General features: G+C 41.7%; 1 protein-coding gene across 2 annotated transcripts in view; it reads left to right on the top strand.

Annotated features, from left to right (window-relative positions):
* Positions 1-1,941: 1,941 nt before the first annotated feature.
* The window catches only part of LOC136676494 (protein mono-ADP-ribosyltransferase PARP8-like), a 74,213-nt gene continuing 55,265 nt past the window's right edge, over positions 1,942-20,889 (top strand). Inside the window, exons 1-2 of one of the 2 annotated variants that reach the window (XM_066653568.1) lie at positions 1,942-2,442; positions 7,447-7,501. In XM_066653568.1, the coding sequence (XP_066509665.1) occupies positions 2,352-2,442; positions 7,447-7,501 (146 nt within the window). In that variant the 5' untranslated portion in view covers positions 1,942-2,351. The remainder of the gene's footprint in view (positions 2,443-7,446; positions 7,502-20,889) is intronic. The other variant, XM_066653567.1, reaches the window with a different exon arrangement.

Genomic DNA, 20,889 nt, shown 5'->3' with positions numbered 1-20,889 from the left:
TAAATACAGTGGAGTTTGAGTTCCTAACTTGTGTTTATTGATAGTCAGAAAACATATTTTTATAGTTAATAGTTAATAGTTCAATAGTTATTTCTCACTAATTGAAGGAATAAAGGTTTAAAAGACCATTGGTCCCCCCTCCCTCCCAACGGTGTTCAGAAATTCTAATAGGCGTCTTGCCTGTGACGTAGATGGTGGACAACAACTCTACGTTGTGTTGTTTGTGGCTGCAATCATTCAATGTACAGTGGGACATCTGTGCACAAATGGCCCAAAGATCCCAAAATATCCAGAAAATGGACTAAATTTGTCCACTTTAAACGGGCACTTTGGAAAGGACCATTCGCTCACTCCATTATCTGTAGCTCATTTCACTGGCGCTTTTCCAACAATATGGGCATGTAAGGACACCAACGAAAGGTGTTCAAGAGCCTCTGTATACATCGCTGAGCGTCCAATGGGCGGGACAAAGCCCAGCATTTATCCAAGCACTCGTCTCGTTTCCCTGCACTTCGCTGCTTCGCTATTGAACTCTGTGGACGTTCAGCGTCCTCACTGTTTAAAGCACCGTGAAACTGCGGGAATGATTGAGAGGAAAGCCGCGTCTTTACCAGTGATAAGAATCTGATTCTGAACAAAAGTTGAGCGCATTGTAGTGCATATTTATTCAATGACATATACACACAACAGTATATATTTGATCACTTATTTTTTGACATTTTAGGGGAAACTGAGCTTCCCTTGCAGTCTTAGAGCAATCGCCACTGGTATACATGGAGGTAAACAGGGTAAGGACACTCACTTCGCCTGTTTTAGTTGGTGTTAGTTAACGTTAGCTTGACTTGCTAAACTCGGTGGCTCAGATTATACTCGGCTACGTAGCTGCATTACGGAGGTTTATAGTGTCGGATGAATTCGAGTTCGACTTCGATCACATTTACAAGAATAACGGTACCTCTAAATTTGAGTTTAGCTTATTGCTCGGCTATTGTCATGAATAATGTTGGTTATTTAGCTAGATACTGTCATAACAGTCAGTCATAACGGTGTTTTACCGCGGCGTTGTTCAGCTGTTGTCCACCAGTGACGTCACGGTCGCGTTCAAGAATTTCCGTAGCGAGCTCGGGTTTTTCCGTCATTTTTAAAGCAAACTAAGCTGCTATTTTCATTTTAATTCATACTTATATCTGTCAGTAACTACAATAATGTGAAGTATTCATGGAGGTCCATTAAGTGGTGCTTAGCCTTTAATGGACAGAACTAAGACTATAACATGGGAGAAAAAAAATAAAACCAAATCGATAATAATCTCATCGTATCTTAGTAACAACTATAATGTTCAATATCAAACCCATAAATCAGTAACTCCTCTAAAGTGGTAAATCCTGTGGTGGGGCCCACACACACAAACACATAGTTGGTTTTCATGCATTGCAGGGCCTTTACCTAGACTCCCATGACTTTTGTGGTGACCTATTCTTACTATATTCATTACCCTTACTACTACTATTCTTTCTTAGACTGACATTATCCTAAATGTACCCCGACTAATCCTGACCTCTTACCCCAACTCTAACCCTGACCTTACCCCTTACTTTAGCCCTAGGCTCATCTGAAACTGACGTTGCCCTAACTTTAAAACATATATTCTTAATATGTAAACATTTGTGGAAGATGAGTCCCCACAATGTCAGTGTGTAAACAGCAGTTGGTCCCCACGACGTTATTTATTCCTAAGACACACACACACACACATCTACACACACACACAAAACAGGGTATGACGTATCTGAGCTGCTGCTGAGTTCGACTGAGGATTTCGTAGCTCGCGCTCTCTAACAGCCACATTCGCGAGGCCACCGTCCTTTAGTTTCACTTTAAACGGCCGCTCTCTCTCTCTCTCTCTCTCTCTCTCTCTCTCTCTCTCTCTCTCTCTCTCTCTCTCGCGGGTTCGCCATTGTTGGGTTCGGCAGAGTGAGTGATGAGGAGCGGAGGACGATGTTTCCGTCGTGGTGAGAGTAGCTGTGTTTTCCGTCGACTTGCAGCCGTTGCTGTTGCCCTCCGTTTCCGTTAAACGCACGAGACGAGACGATGAAACGGTGGCGGTCCGAGTGACACACCTGAGGGCGTCGTTACTGGTTTTAAACGGCAGAAGAAAGACGGAGAGAGGGGAGAGAGAGCGTGTGTACGTCGACAGACTGGAGGCTTTGGCTTTGGCTTTGAGGCACGTCGTGTCTGGGAGTCGAGGGAAGAGTGAGGTGAACTGGACGTTTGGTCAGACGTAACAACAACAACAAAAAAACCAACAGCAACAGCTATAAAGGGGCCATTCCAGCGGGGGTTTCTATTTCATGGGGATGTGTTCAAGACAAGAGAGGATTCAAAAAGACGTCGACATCGTGATTCAAAGGTGCAAGGCAGAGAAAGACTGCCTTTTCTCTGGTGAGTGTCCAGAGCCTCATGTTATTGTGGTTGTCGTCGTCAAGTGTTTTCCTTTAACACGACCTGGTTCAGCTTGATTACATCACGAATACGAGCAAAGCACAAACCTGACTGTTCTGTCACCATCGCTCTCTACACCCACAGAATTAAGTCTGAGCTGAGGTGGCTTAGGTGTGGGCAACTGAACCTCCATCTCATGGATGTAGGCTGTGTTTATGAATTGTGTTAACGTTAACAGAGGCCTAGCCAACATGGATCTATCTATACAGTAGCACTCAAGTGGTCCATGAACCTCTCTCCCATGCTACACTGAGCCATCGTGTTTCCTAGAGCCTTCACGGTTCTCCAGGGAACCTCTTTTGTCTCGAACAGATCATACTTTCCAAGGGTGTAGCCCTGTGTGCTCAAATTCCCCACAATACACAGACCATAAAACAAAATACCATGGCTCTGTGATGGTATCTGATGATATTACAATGGTGTTCAATAGTAGCACATATAAATACCTTGGTTTTGTGTACGTTTCTTGGATTGTACCGTGATATTTGGGAACCTACAGTCCAAAGGCCATGGTGGTATGATTAAAATACTATGCTAGGTTTTGACGATATTACTCTGGTGTTCCCTTGTAAGGGTGATAAACCGGTTGTTTCGCTAGTGCCAGGCTCAGGTGTCAAAGCGATGGAACCTCTTCTCAGGGAAATAAAGACGTAGACACTTTTTGGTGAAGCAGGTAAAGCGTCCGAATGGCCGAGACTATGCAGAGTGCCTGTGTAAATATTTATTAGCTATCAGTTTGCTCCCTCCGTATCCAGTGTCAGTGGAAATCCCTCTTGATGTTGCCATGGAGACTACACTTGTTGAGAGGGATTTTTATTTATTTATTTATTTTTTTGTAGCCTACGCTCCTGTCCCTTGCGTGAGCTGTAAGTCCACTCTCCAGTTCGTAGACCCCCTGATGTTATTCTGGCAACCTTTGCCTTCAGTAATTGACTCATGTTGCCAGGCTTTCTTTTGCATCCAATTTGCTCTGTTGTGGACAAGTGAGGGGTTTTATTACTGTAAAATTGTATTATTATTTTTAAATAATATGTATCGTATAAACCGTGAATTTAGCTACTTTACAGCTACCCTTTGTGCTAATACCTGATCACACTCTGGAGAGGCTGCAGTTGAACCTAAGGTCACCTTAGGCGCTGAATAACAAGGTTGGGCTAAAGGGACATAAAGCTTGTGCACATTGATCTGTGAAGCATTGGAGCTCCATCTGATGCCTTTTTTTGAGCTACTCATCCAACATTAGCGCCACATCTCACTGATTCTTTTGGGTGAACGCTGTGAAATCCTGACAGAAATATTACAATATCAAGTCTAAAGCTTTCCCCGAATAGTGGATTCTGATACAGTAACCAAGGAGTTAATTTCAGAATGAATGTTGCATGAGCAAGTGTCCACAGATTTCGGGCCATGGTTTATTTCCATGGTTATAACGTATACACAGCCTATACAGCTCTGCTGCAAATCAAAATGACAGGTTGTTTTCATCTTATGAAATTTTTTAATGATATTTCCACAGCACTCACCTCAGAATTTGGTCGAGAGGCAAGCTGTTGACTCTAAAAAGTCTCTAAAAAAAGTCAAATGCAAAACAAAATCCATTCAGTTTAAAGGCTAAGCACCACTTAATGGACCTCCATGAATATTTCACGTTATTGTAGTTACTGACATATATAAGTATGAATTAAAATGAAAATAGCAGCTTAATTTGCTTTAAAACTCGCTACGGAAATTCTTGAACGCGACCGTGACGTCACTGGTGGACAACAGCTGAACATCGACGCGGTAAAACACCGTTATGACGGACTGTTATGACAGTATCTAGCTAAATAACCAACATTATTCATGACAATAGCCTAGCAATAAGCTAAACTCAAATTTAGAGGTACCGTTATTCTTGTAAATGTGATCGAAGTCGAACACGGAACACTATAAACCGTAAAGCAGCTACGTAGCCGAGTATAATCTGAGCCACCGAGTTTAGCAAGTCAAGCTAACGTTAACTAACACCAACTAAAACAGGCGAAGTGAGTGTCCTTACCCTGTTTACCTCCATGTTACAGAGGCTCTTGAACACCTTTCGTTGGTGTCCTTACATGCCCATATTGTTGGAAAAGCGCCAGTGAAATGAGCTACAGATAACGGAGTGAGCGGATGGTCCTTTCCAAAGTGCCCGTTTAAAGTGGACAGATTTAGTCCATTTTCTGGATATTTTGGGATCTTTGGGCCATTTGTGCACAGATGTCCCACTGTACATTGAATGATTGCAGCCAAAAACAACACACCTTTTCCTGATTTTGCATTAAATTAAGTGCAACTTCTAGAGTTGTTGTCCACCGTCTACGTCACAGGCAAGACGCCTATTAGAGTTTCCCAACACCGTTTGGGGGGGGGACCAACGGTCTTTTAAACCTTTTTCCTTCAATTAGTAAGAAATAACATGTTTTCTCACTCTCAATAAACACAAGTTAGGAACTCAAATTCCACTGTATTTATTTGTTTCACACTTTCATAGAGCTGCTGCTTAGCCTTTAATCTTCCTGAAAAATAATGCTTCAGAAGTGTGACATGAATTTTCTATAAACATTTCATTCTTATTTTGCCCATCTCAACAAGCAAAGTTTAAATATCATTAACAAATCCCAGATACATGTTATTTTTTGTTAAATGTTACAAAATGTCCCAACTTTTCTGATGCAAAAAGCATAGAAATTAATGTCGACTGATGGAGAAGACAAAGTGAGGTCAGTATCCGGCGAGATTGGGGGTTTAACAGTGTCGATGGATGTGAGTTCACTATTTGGCAAACATCTGGTCACTGTTGCCCTTTCTATCTGTGTGTTATAACTGATTATTAATGACTATTAATGTTTAACTATTAATAAAATGATTTTAAACCATTTATAAACCTTCATAAGTGTACAATTATTCTGAAGTGGTACTAGATTGCTAGATTTCAGTGAATATAGGTCTTTCATTATTTACAGTTCATAATGTCATGAAAGGAAAATGCCATGGCTGAAACTGCTGCTGATGTGTGTGACCATCCAGCCCTTTGGTAGTGTTGTTTATTATAGCACCATGGCCTTGGGAGAAAATCAATGTGTGGCTTTGTAGACACAGTGCATGTGTTTGACTGACCTGCGCCCAACATCTGCCTCCTATTGAAAATGTATGGATCATCACGAACAGGAGAATCGGACAATGGTGACTGCAGATTGTTGAGCAGCTCAAGTCTTGTTTACAGCAAGAATGGGCAAAATTTCCACTTGCAAATCTGCAACAAATAATATCTACAGTATCTTCCCCAATGATTAAAACTTAGCATAATTACCTCAATTTTTGGCTACTTTAATTACAATATTGGAAATCTTAGCTAACTGTAAATAAATAGAAGTACTTTACTCACTCAAATCAACATTTTTCAGGAGTCATATGTGTGTAGATTAATGTCCAAGACTTGCTTGACTTTAAAAGAAAATATGTTTTTAGATAAAAGCGCTTTTGTTTAAGTAGGTGCCAATACTGCTAAGATTATTAGTGCCCCCTAACTTCGGCCACCTCCCCTGCTTGTGACAGTCAAAAGAGACAGTTGCTACCACATCCAGTGGTTTTGAGAGGTTCACAATGAGATTACGTTTGTCCTGTGTTGGTATCCGTACTCTACATGTAAGGACTACAAATGGCGGTAGTTTTTCCACTCAGAGAAAAGGAAGCTAACCGCTAAGCTAACTTTTACACTGAGGTAAGTATCTGTCACAAAATGGAAATGTGTTGTGTTCCACATGCACAAAGAATTACAACACTGATAGAGATGCTTAAATATTGTTTAGATATGTGTCTTCTTGCAAGACTGATGTTTAAATGCCCTACTAAGGCTTGAACTTTATTGTTTTACCCAATGCGATTGGCGAAGAGAGATATACGGCAGTGGCCAGAGTTAGGGGACGGCCGGAAATAGGAGGAATACTCATAATCAAAAGAAAACCCAGTTGAAAACCTGGCTCTTAAAAAAATCCTAAATTTGTTTATATTCAACAAATAAAATTAAGTCCATACTTCGAATAAATGAGCACATTACTGATTTCAATAGTTACTATAGAAAGTGTCCCAACGTTTCTGGAAGTGTGGTTTATATCCATCAAATAATGAGCCTTCCATAAAACATTCTCTGTTTTCTTTCTGTGGGTGGATGTGGCCTTCACTTATTGTTTACCTTGGAGAGCTTGGTTGTAGCACAGTCCCATGTGTGGAGGCTGTACTTTAGTCTGGGTAGCTTTCAAATTGAGCTGTTTACATGTTTCAAAATGGCTCTGTATTACTCTGTGACCTACAGGGAGGTTAAAATAATGATGTAATTGTGGAACTTTTTAAGCTGTTATTGAAAAACCTGCTTTAAAATCATCACCTTTACAACAAGAAACCACACAGTTGCGGTCAGCATTCACAGGCGATGTTTCTGTGGACGTATGAGTTGACTATAAAAGATGTCTTACTGGAACCTGTTCAACTTTCAATATTAAAGACATTAAATACTCGCCTTGCATTTTACCGCACTTTGGTTAGTGCCCTGTCCTTCGCTAATGCTCAGAGGTTGTTTTCTGAAAGGTTTTACTGTGAGAATTTGATGGCACTGGGTCACATAAATATTAAGGAGGTCAGACGGGGATGGTAGATGAGTGGCTCCGGATTACACATCACTTCCACTGCTACAGAGCTGAATGCTGGGGCTTTATACACCTCTCACCGACACTTGACATGGAGCATGGTGACCTGAGGCTCACACTGATCTGCTTCCGTTCGATCTGAGGCTTTTCTGTGCGGATCACACAAGCTTTGTAAGCCATTAAACTACAAAAGGTGGTCTGTAAAGTAGCTGTCTACTGGTGAAAAGGGTTGCACAAGTATTGACAAAAATGTAACTTGATGTTCATGTTTCTCTTTCAGATTTTCGATTCACCGACGCCACCTTCACATTCACCTACTCAAAAGGATGTAAAAGGTAAATCCAATAGCAGGCTGTTGTTACTGAAGTAAAGATGGAGGAAGGTGTTGGCCACGTCATTTATTTAAAACAAGTAGCTTGCCATCGTGCCACACTGTGTTTGTGCATGCGTGTGTGTGTCTAGATATGTTTTCATGCATGTGGTGTGTGTAGAGGGTGCACGAACCAGTCTGAAGTGATTGTTTTTCAGCTCTTGCATCTGCACTCGAAATCCACTCAGTTTTACTGTTTTTTAGTTTGTGAAACAAAGCTCAGAGATGAAACGCATGCATTTCCATTGCTCAGTGAAAAAGGTCAGTTTGGTTTGTGCAGAGAAACTCCGCGGCATGCAAATGAGCCGGAGAGAAACGTCTGAATCATACTGTAAACAAACCACACCGAGCACAGATTGTAAAGATAGAATATAGGATCTGACGGAGACAACATTGTGTTGTTATCTTGGACAAATTTGAGTGAATATCTTCATGGGTTGATGTACCATTATTTCTCGGGAAAGCACCTTTTTTTTTTTTGCAGAGAAGCTCCAGGAAACAACCAGGGTTTGGACTGCAGCCAGGTGCTTTCAGCCTCTCTAGATATTTTATGTCTTCCTTGGTGAACAGGAGGATGATATTTTAACTTTTAGGTGACACAATCCTGTGGTTGGAACAGAGAACTGTGAAACGTGTCCTTCACATCACACCTTTTTCTGTTTCAAGCTGTAGTCTTTGTTTAAGCAGACCGTTTAAGAAAACCGTGCATTGTAGTGTTTCATGTAATGGAAATGTGGTCATTTCTGGTGGGCATATGTTTCCTCTAAACGTGCTCAGCAGAGATCTGAACTGACCGACTTGGGGTTTTTTCAGGGTAATAATGCGTATACGACTTAAATGTACAGTTAAGTTCATATATTAGGTTCAAACCAAGAGCACGGAAGTCAGTATATTCACTTATATCTGGCTTGTAGTGCATCAGATGGCAAATTTCTCATGGTTGTGATGCGTTTGGTTGCTTTACAATGGTTGGGATACAATCTCAAACTCACAATGCCTTTAGGTTACTTTTCCCTGCTGATGATAGAATTGGTGATGGTTAAAACATCAGTTTTTGGCTCCAACTGAATGCCAGTTGATGTTTGTACATTTCCCCTGTGGGTTATAACCCCTGCTGGTTTTAACCTCACATCACAGAACTGGAAACCCATTTATAGACATAGTTTTTAATGGCGATTTGTGGTCTCCAGCTACAGGAACCATTACAGTTAGTTCTTCTATTCTGTTCATAGTGTTTGGCTTTGTTTGGGGTTTTTTGGATGAACCTGAAGGCCTCTAAAGCCACAGAGAACAAATGAGCAGTGTTTTAGTTCTTCTGTCCCCATAGTCGTGCAAATTCCTTGATAAATATGCTAATTAAAATGGAGGTGTCCGGCAACACACTTTTTGGCTTACTGGAGCAGCACCAGTGGCGATAAGAATGTCTTGAGGAAAGATTTATGAATGCAGAGTGGGGGTCTCCCATATTTCAATTAATTCCTTTTTAATTAGGGCAGCCCCTGGGCCTAGGCAGAATCCTCTCCTGGCCGACTGAGTGATGGCCTTGTTCAGAATTAAAGCTCCAAATCACTGTCAGCCGTTAAAGTGCTGGTGTATGGAGTGGAATAAGCAGGTATGCTCAATATTCTCCCTGTTTTATATATATATATATAAAATATATATATACATAGTGCTATAGCCTTTACAGCACATGAGGATGTATAAGTTGTGTTTTTATCAGGGGACTAGATATAAAATGGTATGAAAATGTAATATCACGATTATTATGGTGATTAGCAAGATTAGAGAGAGACTAGATAGGAACAAACATGACAATATTTAAGGTGGAAACAGCAGTGACTTTATAATTCTGGGCAGAATTAGGGCTGCGCAATATTTTTGCAATAATGATATTATTGGTGATATGACAAAACAATGAAAAATACTTTTATTAATTTCAATAAATAAAACATTCAACAAAATTAATGTTATATTAATTACATTAAATGAAATATATGTAAGATGTAAACATTAATTAATTCATTCATTCATTCATTGTCTGTAACCCTTATCCAGTTCAGGGTCACGGTGGGTCCAGAGCCTACCTGGAATCATTGGGGCACAAGGCGGGAATACACCCTGGAGGGGGCGCCAGTCCTTCACAGGGCAACACATACACACAGATACACATTCACTCACACTTTTGAGTCACCAATCCACCAACCAATGTGTGTTTTTGGACTGTGGGAGGAAACCGGAGCACCCGGAGGAAACCCACACAGACACAGGGAGAACACACCAGTCAGCCGGAGCGGGAATCGAACCCACAACCTCCAGGCCCCTGGAGCTCTGTGACTGTTACACTACCTGCTGCACCACCGTGCCGCCCCAAGATGTAAACAGTTTTATTTATTTACATTTTTTAATTTTACTACAGAAGAATCTGTAAACTTTGCCTATTTAGTAAACAATAGTAACTTACCAGGATTCTGATTTCGTATAAAAAATAATGTCGAATATAAATCTACCACACAACCTCAGTGCAGGCAATGTGTTTGAATATTCACAGCAAACTTAAACAATTATATAAAAAGTAACCTCAAAGCTTCACAGGAAATAACAAAACAAACAGAATAGTGGCTGTGCTGCATCAGTGGAGGTTATCTGCTGGGGTTAGAGCTCATTGGCATTTTTGATTTTCCTCGTCCTCAACCGGGGGCTTCTGCTCAAGGTGGTGAAACAGATCAGCTGTGTTTCCCCCTTCTGTTGTTATTGGCTTCTTCTAATTCTTAAATAATACCATGGTTTATTCTACGTCTGATATTTTGTAACCACGCCCTTCCACACAATTTAAGTCGCTTCCCTTTTTTGGAGCAAATTCCTCCACCTCAGAGCCACTTTCCAGCGTACATGTATTGTGGGTAACTGTGTGATGTCAAAAAGTCTGAACAGCACTCTTATCACCTTATTGATTTTTGTTTATCATTTTAAAAATTATGACGATATTATTGTGAACGATACAACATGGGAACACAGAAGCTGGAGGTGTCTTGTTTGTTATAAAAATTAAGCAACCAGCACTTTCCTACAGCCATGTATGTGTTTACCAGACCATAAACAGTATCCCATTAGCTTTCTTCTCAGCTTTCACTCACTCCGGTGTGGTTCCCAATCTTACCTCCCCACCCTGAATGATCCTGATTTTCTTGGGAAACTAAGTCAGGATGGTGAGCTGAGATTGGATACTGTCATTGTGCCGTGTTTCTTCTGACACAAAACAAACCCACGTCAGGTGCTGGGCCTGTGGTGCTGCTCAGTTTATAAAAGAAGCCCATGGTCTGTTTTGTGACTTCCACTTTTTCTAACCTTAAAACAGCAAGTGTGATACTGACAGTTAGTCATGGTTGCCATGCCACAGCATGTAGGGGTTTGGTTGCCTTACTCTTCTAAACTCCCACATTCATAACTAGAGAAAGCACTGTTGAACACCACATGGGTTTCACTACATTTCCAGCTACATTTAGCCAACAGTGTTTCATGGTTGTTCCCAGATGTTCACTTTATGAGATCACAGCTGGCCCTGGGAGACCAAGTCACCTTTTCCTTCATTACAGCGTCCATTCTTTTCAAGAGACTTGCTTTCAGCTGTATAATGAAATCAGCATGGGTGTTTAGTCACAGAACATTTTCTGCTTCTCATCCATCTTATCCAAGTAGCTCTTGATACATTCAGGGCAGAGGCGATTGCTCTAAGACTGCAAGGGAAGCTCAGATTCCCCTAAAATGTCAAAAAATAAGTGATCAAATATATACTGGTGTGTGTACATGTCATTGAATGAATATGCACTACAATGCGCTCAACTTTTGTTCAGAATCAGCTTCTTATCACTGGTAAAGACACGGCTTTCCTCTCAATCATTCCCGCAGCTTCACAGTGCTTTAAACAGTGAGGATGCTGAGCGTCCACACAGTTCAATAGCGAAGCAGTGAAGTGCAGCGAAACGGGACGAGTGATTGGATAAATGCTGGGCTTTGTTCCGCCCATCGGATGCTCAGCGTCTCTGGGGGTCTATGGGGCAGTGGGCTGGCCTCGGCTGGCCCGGACGCTCAGCTTCTGCATGATGATTGGATGATCTGTCTGAGGCTGAATCCCTTTTTGAATGACAGCGAAATGAGCAAATCAGCGATCCTTTGGTGTAAAGATCTGTGGGAGCACAGGCGGACACACTTCACATGGGCCAAGGCCGTTTAAGCAGCCTAGCTCTGCTGGACATTGAGAGGACACTAGTCAAGTCCCTGGAAAAGACGCCTTGTTGGTACGACAGGGTCACAGATCATTTTCTTGAAAAGGAACGGAGGTTAGAATTTACGTATAAATAAACCGACACATTTTATGATGTAGGCCGAAATTGAGCTTCCCCTCCTTGAAAGACCAGCATCCGCCACTGATTCAGGGATGTTCATCTTGAGGTCTGGGCTCTGGGGTGGCCAGTCCATTGTTCAGAGATCCACTGCGGCTTATTTTATTTAATTGGCAAATTTTCTTCCTCGTAATTATTAATCGAAATTTTTTACACGATAATTGCCACTTAACATTGTTCCTGCTTGACAACAGGGCGTCGAAATGGTAAGGAAACACCTATATAAAATTGAAAAGGTGTGACAGTCACTGAGCCAATGTTAGGCTAAGCTTTCCTTCAGATTGTAATTGAATCACCATCTTTTATATAGGTGTTTCCCTACATTCCAGTGGTCATACGTTACAGACACCCAGTACATCAGAACACATCAAACAGATGGACAGTGTGGTGTGATACATTCACTAGCAAGGATTTAACCTTATTCCTCACAAAAATGCTGTTTGCACCAGGTGTTTAGTATTTTATTATTCTATTATGCCCCTCTACAAAATTAGGAACATACTCAGCTAGGTTGTAAACTGCACAGCTGCTCAATAAATGTGTTTTTAGCTCAAACTGATGGGGAATTTCAGTATTAGCACTTCAAAAATATAAGATCACTTGTGGAGTACAAAAACATTGACATGGAATCAGTTGCAATCCCCAAAGTTTTAGTAACAGATGTGCTTTGATGATTTTATTTCATTTGTTGTAGAACAAGTTTCACTTCAAACACGCTGCATTGTGAATCTTGAGAGAAAATCTAGACGGGTTGAAGTGCTAACTTCTTCTTAATTCAGTGTTGTATGTTGCACCAAATAATTGAATTGCTTAGTTTCCTTGAATGCTGTTTTGTTGAAAACATACAGCTTTAAAGGGACACGATTATTTACTGCAGCAGGTGAATCTACTTCATACTGGAGCAAATACATTATTGAAGTCTATGATTTATTTACGTTGGTAGAACTGGAATAATCCTAGCTTTCACAGTAATATAATGTTGACGGCTTAATTTAAAGTCCCGGTCCGGTCAGAACTCATATCTTTGCAAATGATCCCCATCTCTGTATTCAACACACATCCACCACTAGCCTGGAGCTCAAAGGCCCTGCTTTGCCTGTTGACTGGATTGGTTTCTTAGTTTGATGACATATGAAACCCTGACTGTCTGAATTTGTGTCTTTGGGACGCTGCAGTGGAAAAGCTCAGCCATGGTATTGACTTCTTATTTCACAAAGGATACATCTTCTAGTGCATAAACAGCAACACACTGATGTGCTAACAAGGTTAGACGTTTGATTTTTACTGGAGGGGGTCTTTAAAACACACAGATTAGGTGTAAATTACTACATTCGGTGCAGTAGTCGAGTCTGCTATCGATTTCACTACTCTATATTAGAACAAAACATGGCCGTAAGATAATGAGCTGTACAGCTCTGTAGCTCAGTGTTTACCAGACTGTTGGGATAAAGGTCCCAAGTAGATGTTAAAAACATTTGTAGTTTTTAATTTTCTAACAAGTGCACGTCTACAGAGAACATACTCTGACACATCTTAATGGACAGTTAGCCCTAATTACTGGCTGAGTTTGACATATTGGAAAAACGAAAAAGCTAGTGTTATCTGGGTCTCTTCTGCTGCAGTAGGATAAACATTTTTATTTTCAGATTTCTGGAAACACACAGTCTGTTCACTATTAGTGTTAAAAATACACGATGCGAGTGTTGGAGTGTTACATTTTAAAAGAGTTAATTTAACACTAATAGTGTTGATTTAACATTTGCTGTGCATGCTTCAGAGATAGTGGAACTCAAGTATCACTTTAGATTTAACTAGGGATGCACCAATACCACTTTTCCCTTCCTATACCGATACGGATATTTCTTGTTGAAGTATCTGCCGATACAGAGTACCGATACCAGCTCTTTTTATCTTAAATACTAGATAAATGCCTATAAATCCAGTTATTTATATTACTACACTTACAGATTTTATTTTGTTAAAGCAGTGTTCTGTATCGCTAATAAAACATTGTAAACTTGAATGAACAACATACACTTTTTTATTAACTGCACCATAAAATGTCTTAATGTTTCAGAGCCAGAGGATATTTGTCATGACTGTGGAATGCACTTTCCAAGGACTGCTGCTGACCTGTGTTAGCGTGTTTCTTTGAGGTTGCTTGAATGTCAGTGTTCTTTATGCTGGGGTTACACTACACGACTTTTTTTTTTTTTTGCCTCGAAATCAGTTTTCAGACCAGTCGCAGCATATTTTTACCTGACTTTGGACATAGTCGCGTAGTGTAAACACTCCACCAACTCAACCCTGAGTCCCTTCAACAGCCAATGAGAACAGAGCACAGAAAGTAAACACAGGTGCTTGCAGTGGAGCTCTACAGTGGAGGAGGGATTAAACGGTAAAACTATGAAAAACTACAATACATTAAATAGAGCTGGATGCACATGTCCCCAGATAACAAGTATTACCTGTAGGAGAACATAATGAGCCACAAAACCCGCTGTTACAGCCTTTATTCCAACTTTATTCTACTTTTCAATTCCAGCTCTGGCTACCGCTAATATTTCTGAACCATTTAAGGCAGAACTATGTGCTTTTCTACTAATCTCCAGCTCCCGTTGCAGTGTGTAGAGACCGCGCTGACTTTTGTTTTCCCGTCCATGACCCAAAGACATTTTTATGTATTTTCTTTTGTGGATCTAAACAAATAGTAGCACAAACATTAGCCGCAGCGAGTACGCCTGTATTTATCTGTGTCTCTAAGGAAACATGAGTTGTGTGTTTGGTTGTGGAGTTTGGGGTTGTGTAGTGTGTGTGAAATGTTTCCAGTCTCCATTAAAATCACAAAAACAGCCCTGTAGTGTGAAATATCCAGTCTGTTTATAATTTGCCCCAACTTTAAATTCGAGCTGCATCTAGCGGCGCGTCAATATCCCAAAAAGTGCAATGTGTACTACATGTAGGGAATAGTGAGTAGGGGGCCATTTCCAACACACCTATGGTATCGGAGATCTCTGTAGCCGCTACCTATACTGTGTTTAAGTGCCAGAATCGGTGCTAATACCTATACAGTATCGGTGCAACACTAGATTAATTCATTCATTATCTGTAACCCTTATACAGTTCAGGGTCGCGGTGGGTCCAGAGCCTACCTGGAATCATTGGGCGCAAGGTGGGAATACACCCTGGAGGGGGCGCCAGTCCTTCACAGGGCGCAACACTAGATTTAACGCTCATATTTCGTGTTAATGCTTAGCTTTGTACGATAGCAGTCCGTATGAATTGTTTGACAGTGTTCCTTCACATATTTCAAAAACAATGATTGTATTTTGAAAAGGGGTCGTGTTGTATTTGACACCATTGTATTCACAGTTACAGCAGGAGTTACAGCTGAAGAGAGATGTGAGTTTTTATGGTTTGGTAAGAGTTGAAACTTTAGAATCATTCTTTCAAGCTTTTCTTTTGTTTCTTGCATCAGTGCTGAATGAAATTAAAAGTAGCTCAGACACTGGCTCCTGATGGAGTCAGATTGTTTTTCGAATGTGCCCTAGAAGCATTTCAGAAGCATTCACTAAAAATTCATGTACGTGTACAATTACACTGTTGGAAAACAGACATCTTTAAAAAACCTGAGGGTGTCTTGAAAATGAGAGTGGATTGAATTAGAAGCTTGTCGTCATGTGTTTGAACGAGGTCTGTAAATGTCACACTTGTTTCAGAGAAGAGTTGCATGGTGTCATGCATTTCAATCAGGAAGCTGATGGAGGGCTGTCTATGAATACTCTGTCACTACAGTGTGTGTGTGTGTGTGTGTGCGTGCATGTGTGAGAGTGAGAGGAAGTAATGAGTTTCCTGTAGTTTTCAGAGTCTTGACTCTGTGGTGCCTGTTAACTGAAGATCAGGGGAACGCACTGTTCGTGAAGGTGACGTAGAGGGAGTTAATTAACTGATTCTCTGCTGTTAACCTCAGCCTCAAAACACCCAACGTTTTACAGGAGCCCAGTCAAAGCTCCTCTGATTATGATCAACCTTCAACTGAGTATGAAGTATCTAAGGGAACATCTAGTGCGCAGGAACAATGACCTACTCTGTCCACTTGTTGTCGTAACCTCGGGACAGTCCAGTAGGAAGGAGAGAATTCCATATAAACTTTGACTGACCCTTTGCTAAATGGGTCTCACCAGTTCACAACGGTCCTTAAGCTGTACTTCTTTTAATGAACAAAGAAAAAAGTAGTTGCTGATCTGGACTGGGTTGCGTGGGTTTTGCGTAAATTTATTCTTAAGTTTGCGCGTAAAGTCTTTACTGAATCCTTAGTTAACTCTAGTTAGTTTCAAACTAGTCTTTAATAAATCGGATTCCGTACACAAATCCGTATACTGTGTCTTAACTAGTATCTACTAACTTAAGCGTACTCAATGACACTTTTTCATGACGACACTTTCAACACTTGCCAAACACACTGTTGCCAGAAGGCAACATGCACAGATTTCTTATATTTTATGGGGGGAAAAATAAACATACAATAATTCATTCATTCATTATCTGTAACCTTTATCCAATTCAGGGTCGCAGTGGGTGCAGAGCCTACCTGGAATCATTCGGCGCAAGGCGGGAATACACCCTGGAGGGGGTGCCAGTCCTTCACAGGGCAACACACACCCGGACACTTTTGAATCACCAATCCACCTACCAACATGTGTTTTTGGACTGTGGGAGGAAACCGGAGCACCCGGAGGAAACCCACGCAGACACAGGGAGAACACACCACACTCCTCACAGACAGTCTCCCGGAGCGGGAATCAAACCCACAACCTCCAGGCCCCTGGAACTGTGTGACTGCGACACTAACCTGCTGCGCCACCGTGCCGCCTAAATTAAACCAAACTATATGTTTATGTTTTCAGAACTGAGTTAAAGAAAATGAAATATTTTTGTGTATATTTGTGTCTTTACGTGTCTTGGTGTTCCCTTACGACTACTGAACACGACGACATACCATTTCAGAATAATGGTCGTCTGGCTCAAGGCGGTCCAAAAGTACCATATTTTGGTTGCTGTCAGTTGCTGTCATGTAACACTGCTTAGGGGTAGGTGAAAATGTAAAGTAGTTTATAGCTCCTACAAACACTAGTTTGGGTGGTAGTTTTTGGTGTAGCAATGTGTAAACCTGAATTTAGTGAAGACTTACAATACAGCTAGCCTACGTTTGAACCTACGCACGGCTGGTGCAAGTAGTAGTAAATGTAGTAAATCAACACCTAGTAGTGAATCAATTTGTCTCAGAAAATTTTGGAGATTCTCATCGTGGTGTTTGTGGTGGTGATGCTGCCAGGGGCCCTGAGATAAAGTTTGACAAACATAGCAACAGTAATTAAAGGGAAATGAAAGTTATCTGTTCTTATCTTGGTTTTGTAATTGCTCTCAGTTTATTAAAAAGAAAACCTGCACCACAGATCTGAGGGGCATTAGGTGTCTTATATTCTGTTGCACAAAATGGGACATGAGCAATAACCAATGACATCCTGTGGTCCTTTTGTTTTATTATGGTATTGTTTTTAAAATCACATCCTTTTTAACAGTGTTTGATCATGTTTGTAACATTGAACCAATACAAATGCTCTAAAATTACTTGGAACAAAATCATTTATTATTATTATTATTATTATTATTATTATTATTATGGGCGACACGGTGGCGCAGCAGGTTAGTGTCGCAGTCACACAGCTCTGTGTCTGCGTGGGTTTCCTCCGGGTGACTGTCTGTGAGGAGTTGGTGTGTTCTCCCTGTGTCTGCGTAGGTTTCCTCCGGGTGACTGTCTGTGAGGAGTGTGGTGTGTTCTCCCTGTGTCTGCGTGGGTTTCCTCCGGGTGACTGTCTGTGAGGAGTGTGGTGTGTTCTCCCTGTGTCTGCGTGGGTTTCCTCCGGGTGTTCCGGTTTCCTCCCACAGTCCAAAAACACACGTTGATAGGTGGATTGGCGACTCAAAAGTGTCCGTAGGTGTGAGTGAATGTGTGAGTGTGTGTTGCCCTGTGAAGGACTGGCGCCCCCTCCAGGGTGTATTCCCGCCTTGCGCCCAATGATTCCAGGTAGGTTCTGGACCCACCGCAACCCTGAACTGGTTAAGGGTTACAGATAATGAATGAATGAATGAATGAATGAATTATTATGATGATTATGAAGTGCCTTGAAGTCGTCTCCACACATCGACCCAGTATTGCAGAACTACTGGCAAACTGTGCAGCTCCAGTTGGGGCAGCCGTGGCCTGGTGGTTATGGAACTGTGGAGTTTGTAACTGGAAGGTTGTCCCTTTGATCCCCAGAGCCTTACTTAAGAGACTTAAGTGCTAATGAGCAAGGCATTTAACCCCCAACTGCTCAGCAGGCGCCATGGCTAGGGCTGTGCACCGCTCCAAGCATGTGTGTTCACTGCCCCCTAGTGCTTACTAGTGTGTGTAAATGTGTCTTTCACTGCATGGATTGGGTTAAATGTGAAGAACAAATTTCCCTATGTTCAAGCACAGCGGCCAATAAAGTGATTCTAGCATAGTGGAGAGAGACTCTGTTTATTTACCATTTACAGACACTGGGGCTTCGTAAACATATTATAGCAGTTTCCAGCACGCAAACCTGAAGACTGAAGAGCAACAAATGGCGAGGAAGCCTCCTCTGAATTTTTAAAAAAAATTATTTTATAAAATTAAAATAAAAAATGGCAGCACGGTGGCGCAGCAGATTAGTGTCGCAGTCACACAGCTCCAGGGGCCTGGAGGTTGTGGGTTCGATTCCCGCTCCGGGTGACTGTCTGTGAGGAGTGTGGTGTGTTCTCCCTGTGTCTGCGTGGGTTTCCTCCAGGTGCTCCGGTTTCCTCCCACAGTCCAAAAACACACGTTGGTAGGTGGATTGGCGACTCAAAAGTGTCCGTAGGTGTGAGTGTTGCCCTGCTAAGGACTGGCGCCCCCTCCAGGGTGTATTCCCTCCGCGACCCTGACCTGGATAAGGGCTACAGATAATGAATGAATGAATAAGTGTCAACAAATATGTGACCAGGAAATGAATGTCATATTTGACACATAGCTAAAAACATTTTAAGTCATGTGTTTGTTTAGGCATGCAGTTTACACAGTGTGAATTAGCTTCCACTAACATTAGCTTTGAAGAAGCAAAGGCTTCATGAATACGTCTTGATTATATTTAAGTAAGTGTCTAAATGAGACCTGTACGAAGGAGATAATTTAAGACACATTTCACCAATGAATATTTTCTCAAAAGCTGAAAGGAAACGGAAGCTGTGATCTGTATTTCTCTGCAGCAGATGAAGCTTCTCACCTGCTCCAGACCTGTGCTAACGAGGCTGTGTGAGTGAAGGCGTTCCAATAGAAATGTGTTTTGCCATCACCTCACATCATACTCAGCAAGTGTTTAAGACCCTGCTCTAAAGCCCGTTTTTAAATCTGCTTTCCGCCTTTCGCACGATCAAGCAAAAAGCCCTATAGCTTTTCTATGGAAGTCATAACGCAGAGCCCTGCAGCGTCCAAAGCTCATAATCGCAACCGGAATTGGACTTGATCAAATTAGAGCTCAGTAAGACCCCATAAAATTCATTGTTGAAATACGTCTCCTAGCTGTCGACAGTTTGCCGGAGCACTGTAGGCAATGGAAGCAAGATAACCACGAAAGCAGATTTGAGCGGTGATTGTTTTACGTGACTTTGTAATAAACGTTCACTCCTACGTGGACAGAATAACATACTATGATTATAGTGTTACAGCTGTGATGTACATTCTAAGACATGCTTGCTTAATGTTTCTTCTGAAAGTAAGTGTATATTAATAAAGAGACTGATCACAATCTGTGCTGTAACAGCCTTTAGTCTTTGGGAATGACTGGAAGATTTCTGTGAGGATTTCATTTTTGATTTTCATTCATTCATTCATTATCTGTAACCCTTATCCAGTTCAGGGTCGCGGTGGGTCCAGAGGCTACCTGGAATCATTGGGCACAAGGCAGGAACACACCCTGGTGGGAGGGGGGGGCAGTCTTTCACAGGGTGACACACACTCACACATTCACTCACACCTATGGACACTTTTGAGTCACCAATCCACCTACCAACGTGTGTTTTTGGACTGTGGGAGGAAACCCACACAGACATGGGGAGAACACACCAAACCTCTCACAGACAGTCACCCGGAGGAAACCCACGCAGACACAGGGAGAATACACCACACTTCTCACAGACAGTCACCCGGAGGAAACCCACGCAGACACAGGGAGAACACACCACACTTCTCACAGACAGTCACCTGGAGGAAACCGGAGCAGCAGGTTAGTGTCGCAGTTACACAGCTCCAGGGACCTGGAGGTTGTGGGTTCGAGTCCTGCTCCGGGTGACTGTCTGTGAGGAGTGTGGTGTTCTCCCTGTGTCTGCGTGGGTTTCCTCCGGGTGACTGTCTGTGAGGAGTGTGGTGTGTTCTCCCCGTGTCTGTGTGGGTTTCCTCCCACAGTCCAAAAACACATGTTGGTAGTGATTGTTGCTTTACACAACCAAGGAAAATGATACAGAAAGACAACAGAATCACTGAATATTTCCAGAGATTCACCTGAAGTTATTGTTCCATTGTTGAATGTCTCAACTTCCAAATATTCAAAAGATATTAAAATAAATCGTAAAGATCAATACATGAAATTTTAAACTTTTATTTCTAAGTGTCTAATAATAAACACTGAAGTATGAATTGTTTATTAGCCACTGTGGTTCGCGCTTAGCCGTAGTGACATAGTGCTCTTAACGCTCTGACCACTTCAACCCTTGCACCCGTTTTGCTCACCCTTTGACAACGTCACCAAACGACATTAAAGAGCACACTTCCAGGAATGCCTTAGAGTTTATTTCAGTTGGGATGTGGTAAGTTACACATTTTAGTCCTGGTTTGGTTCACAAGGGCACATTT

The sequence above is a fragment of the Hoplias malabaricus genome, chromosome X2 (assembly GCF_029633855.1).
Source record: "Hoplias malabaricus isolate fHopMal1 chromosome X2, fHopMal1.hap1, whole genome shotgun sequence".
NCBI lineage: Eukaryota > Metazoa > Chordata > Actinopteri > Characiformes > Erythrinidae > Hoplias > Hoplias malabaricus.
Note: the sequence above shows the minus strand (reverse complement) of the source record. Positions and strands in the feature narration are given on the sequence as shown.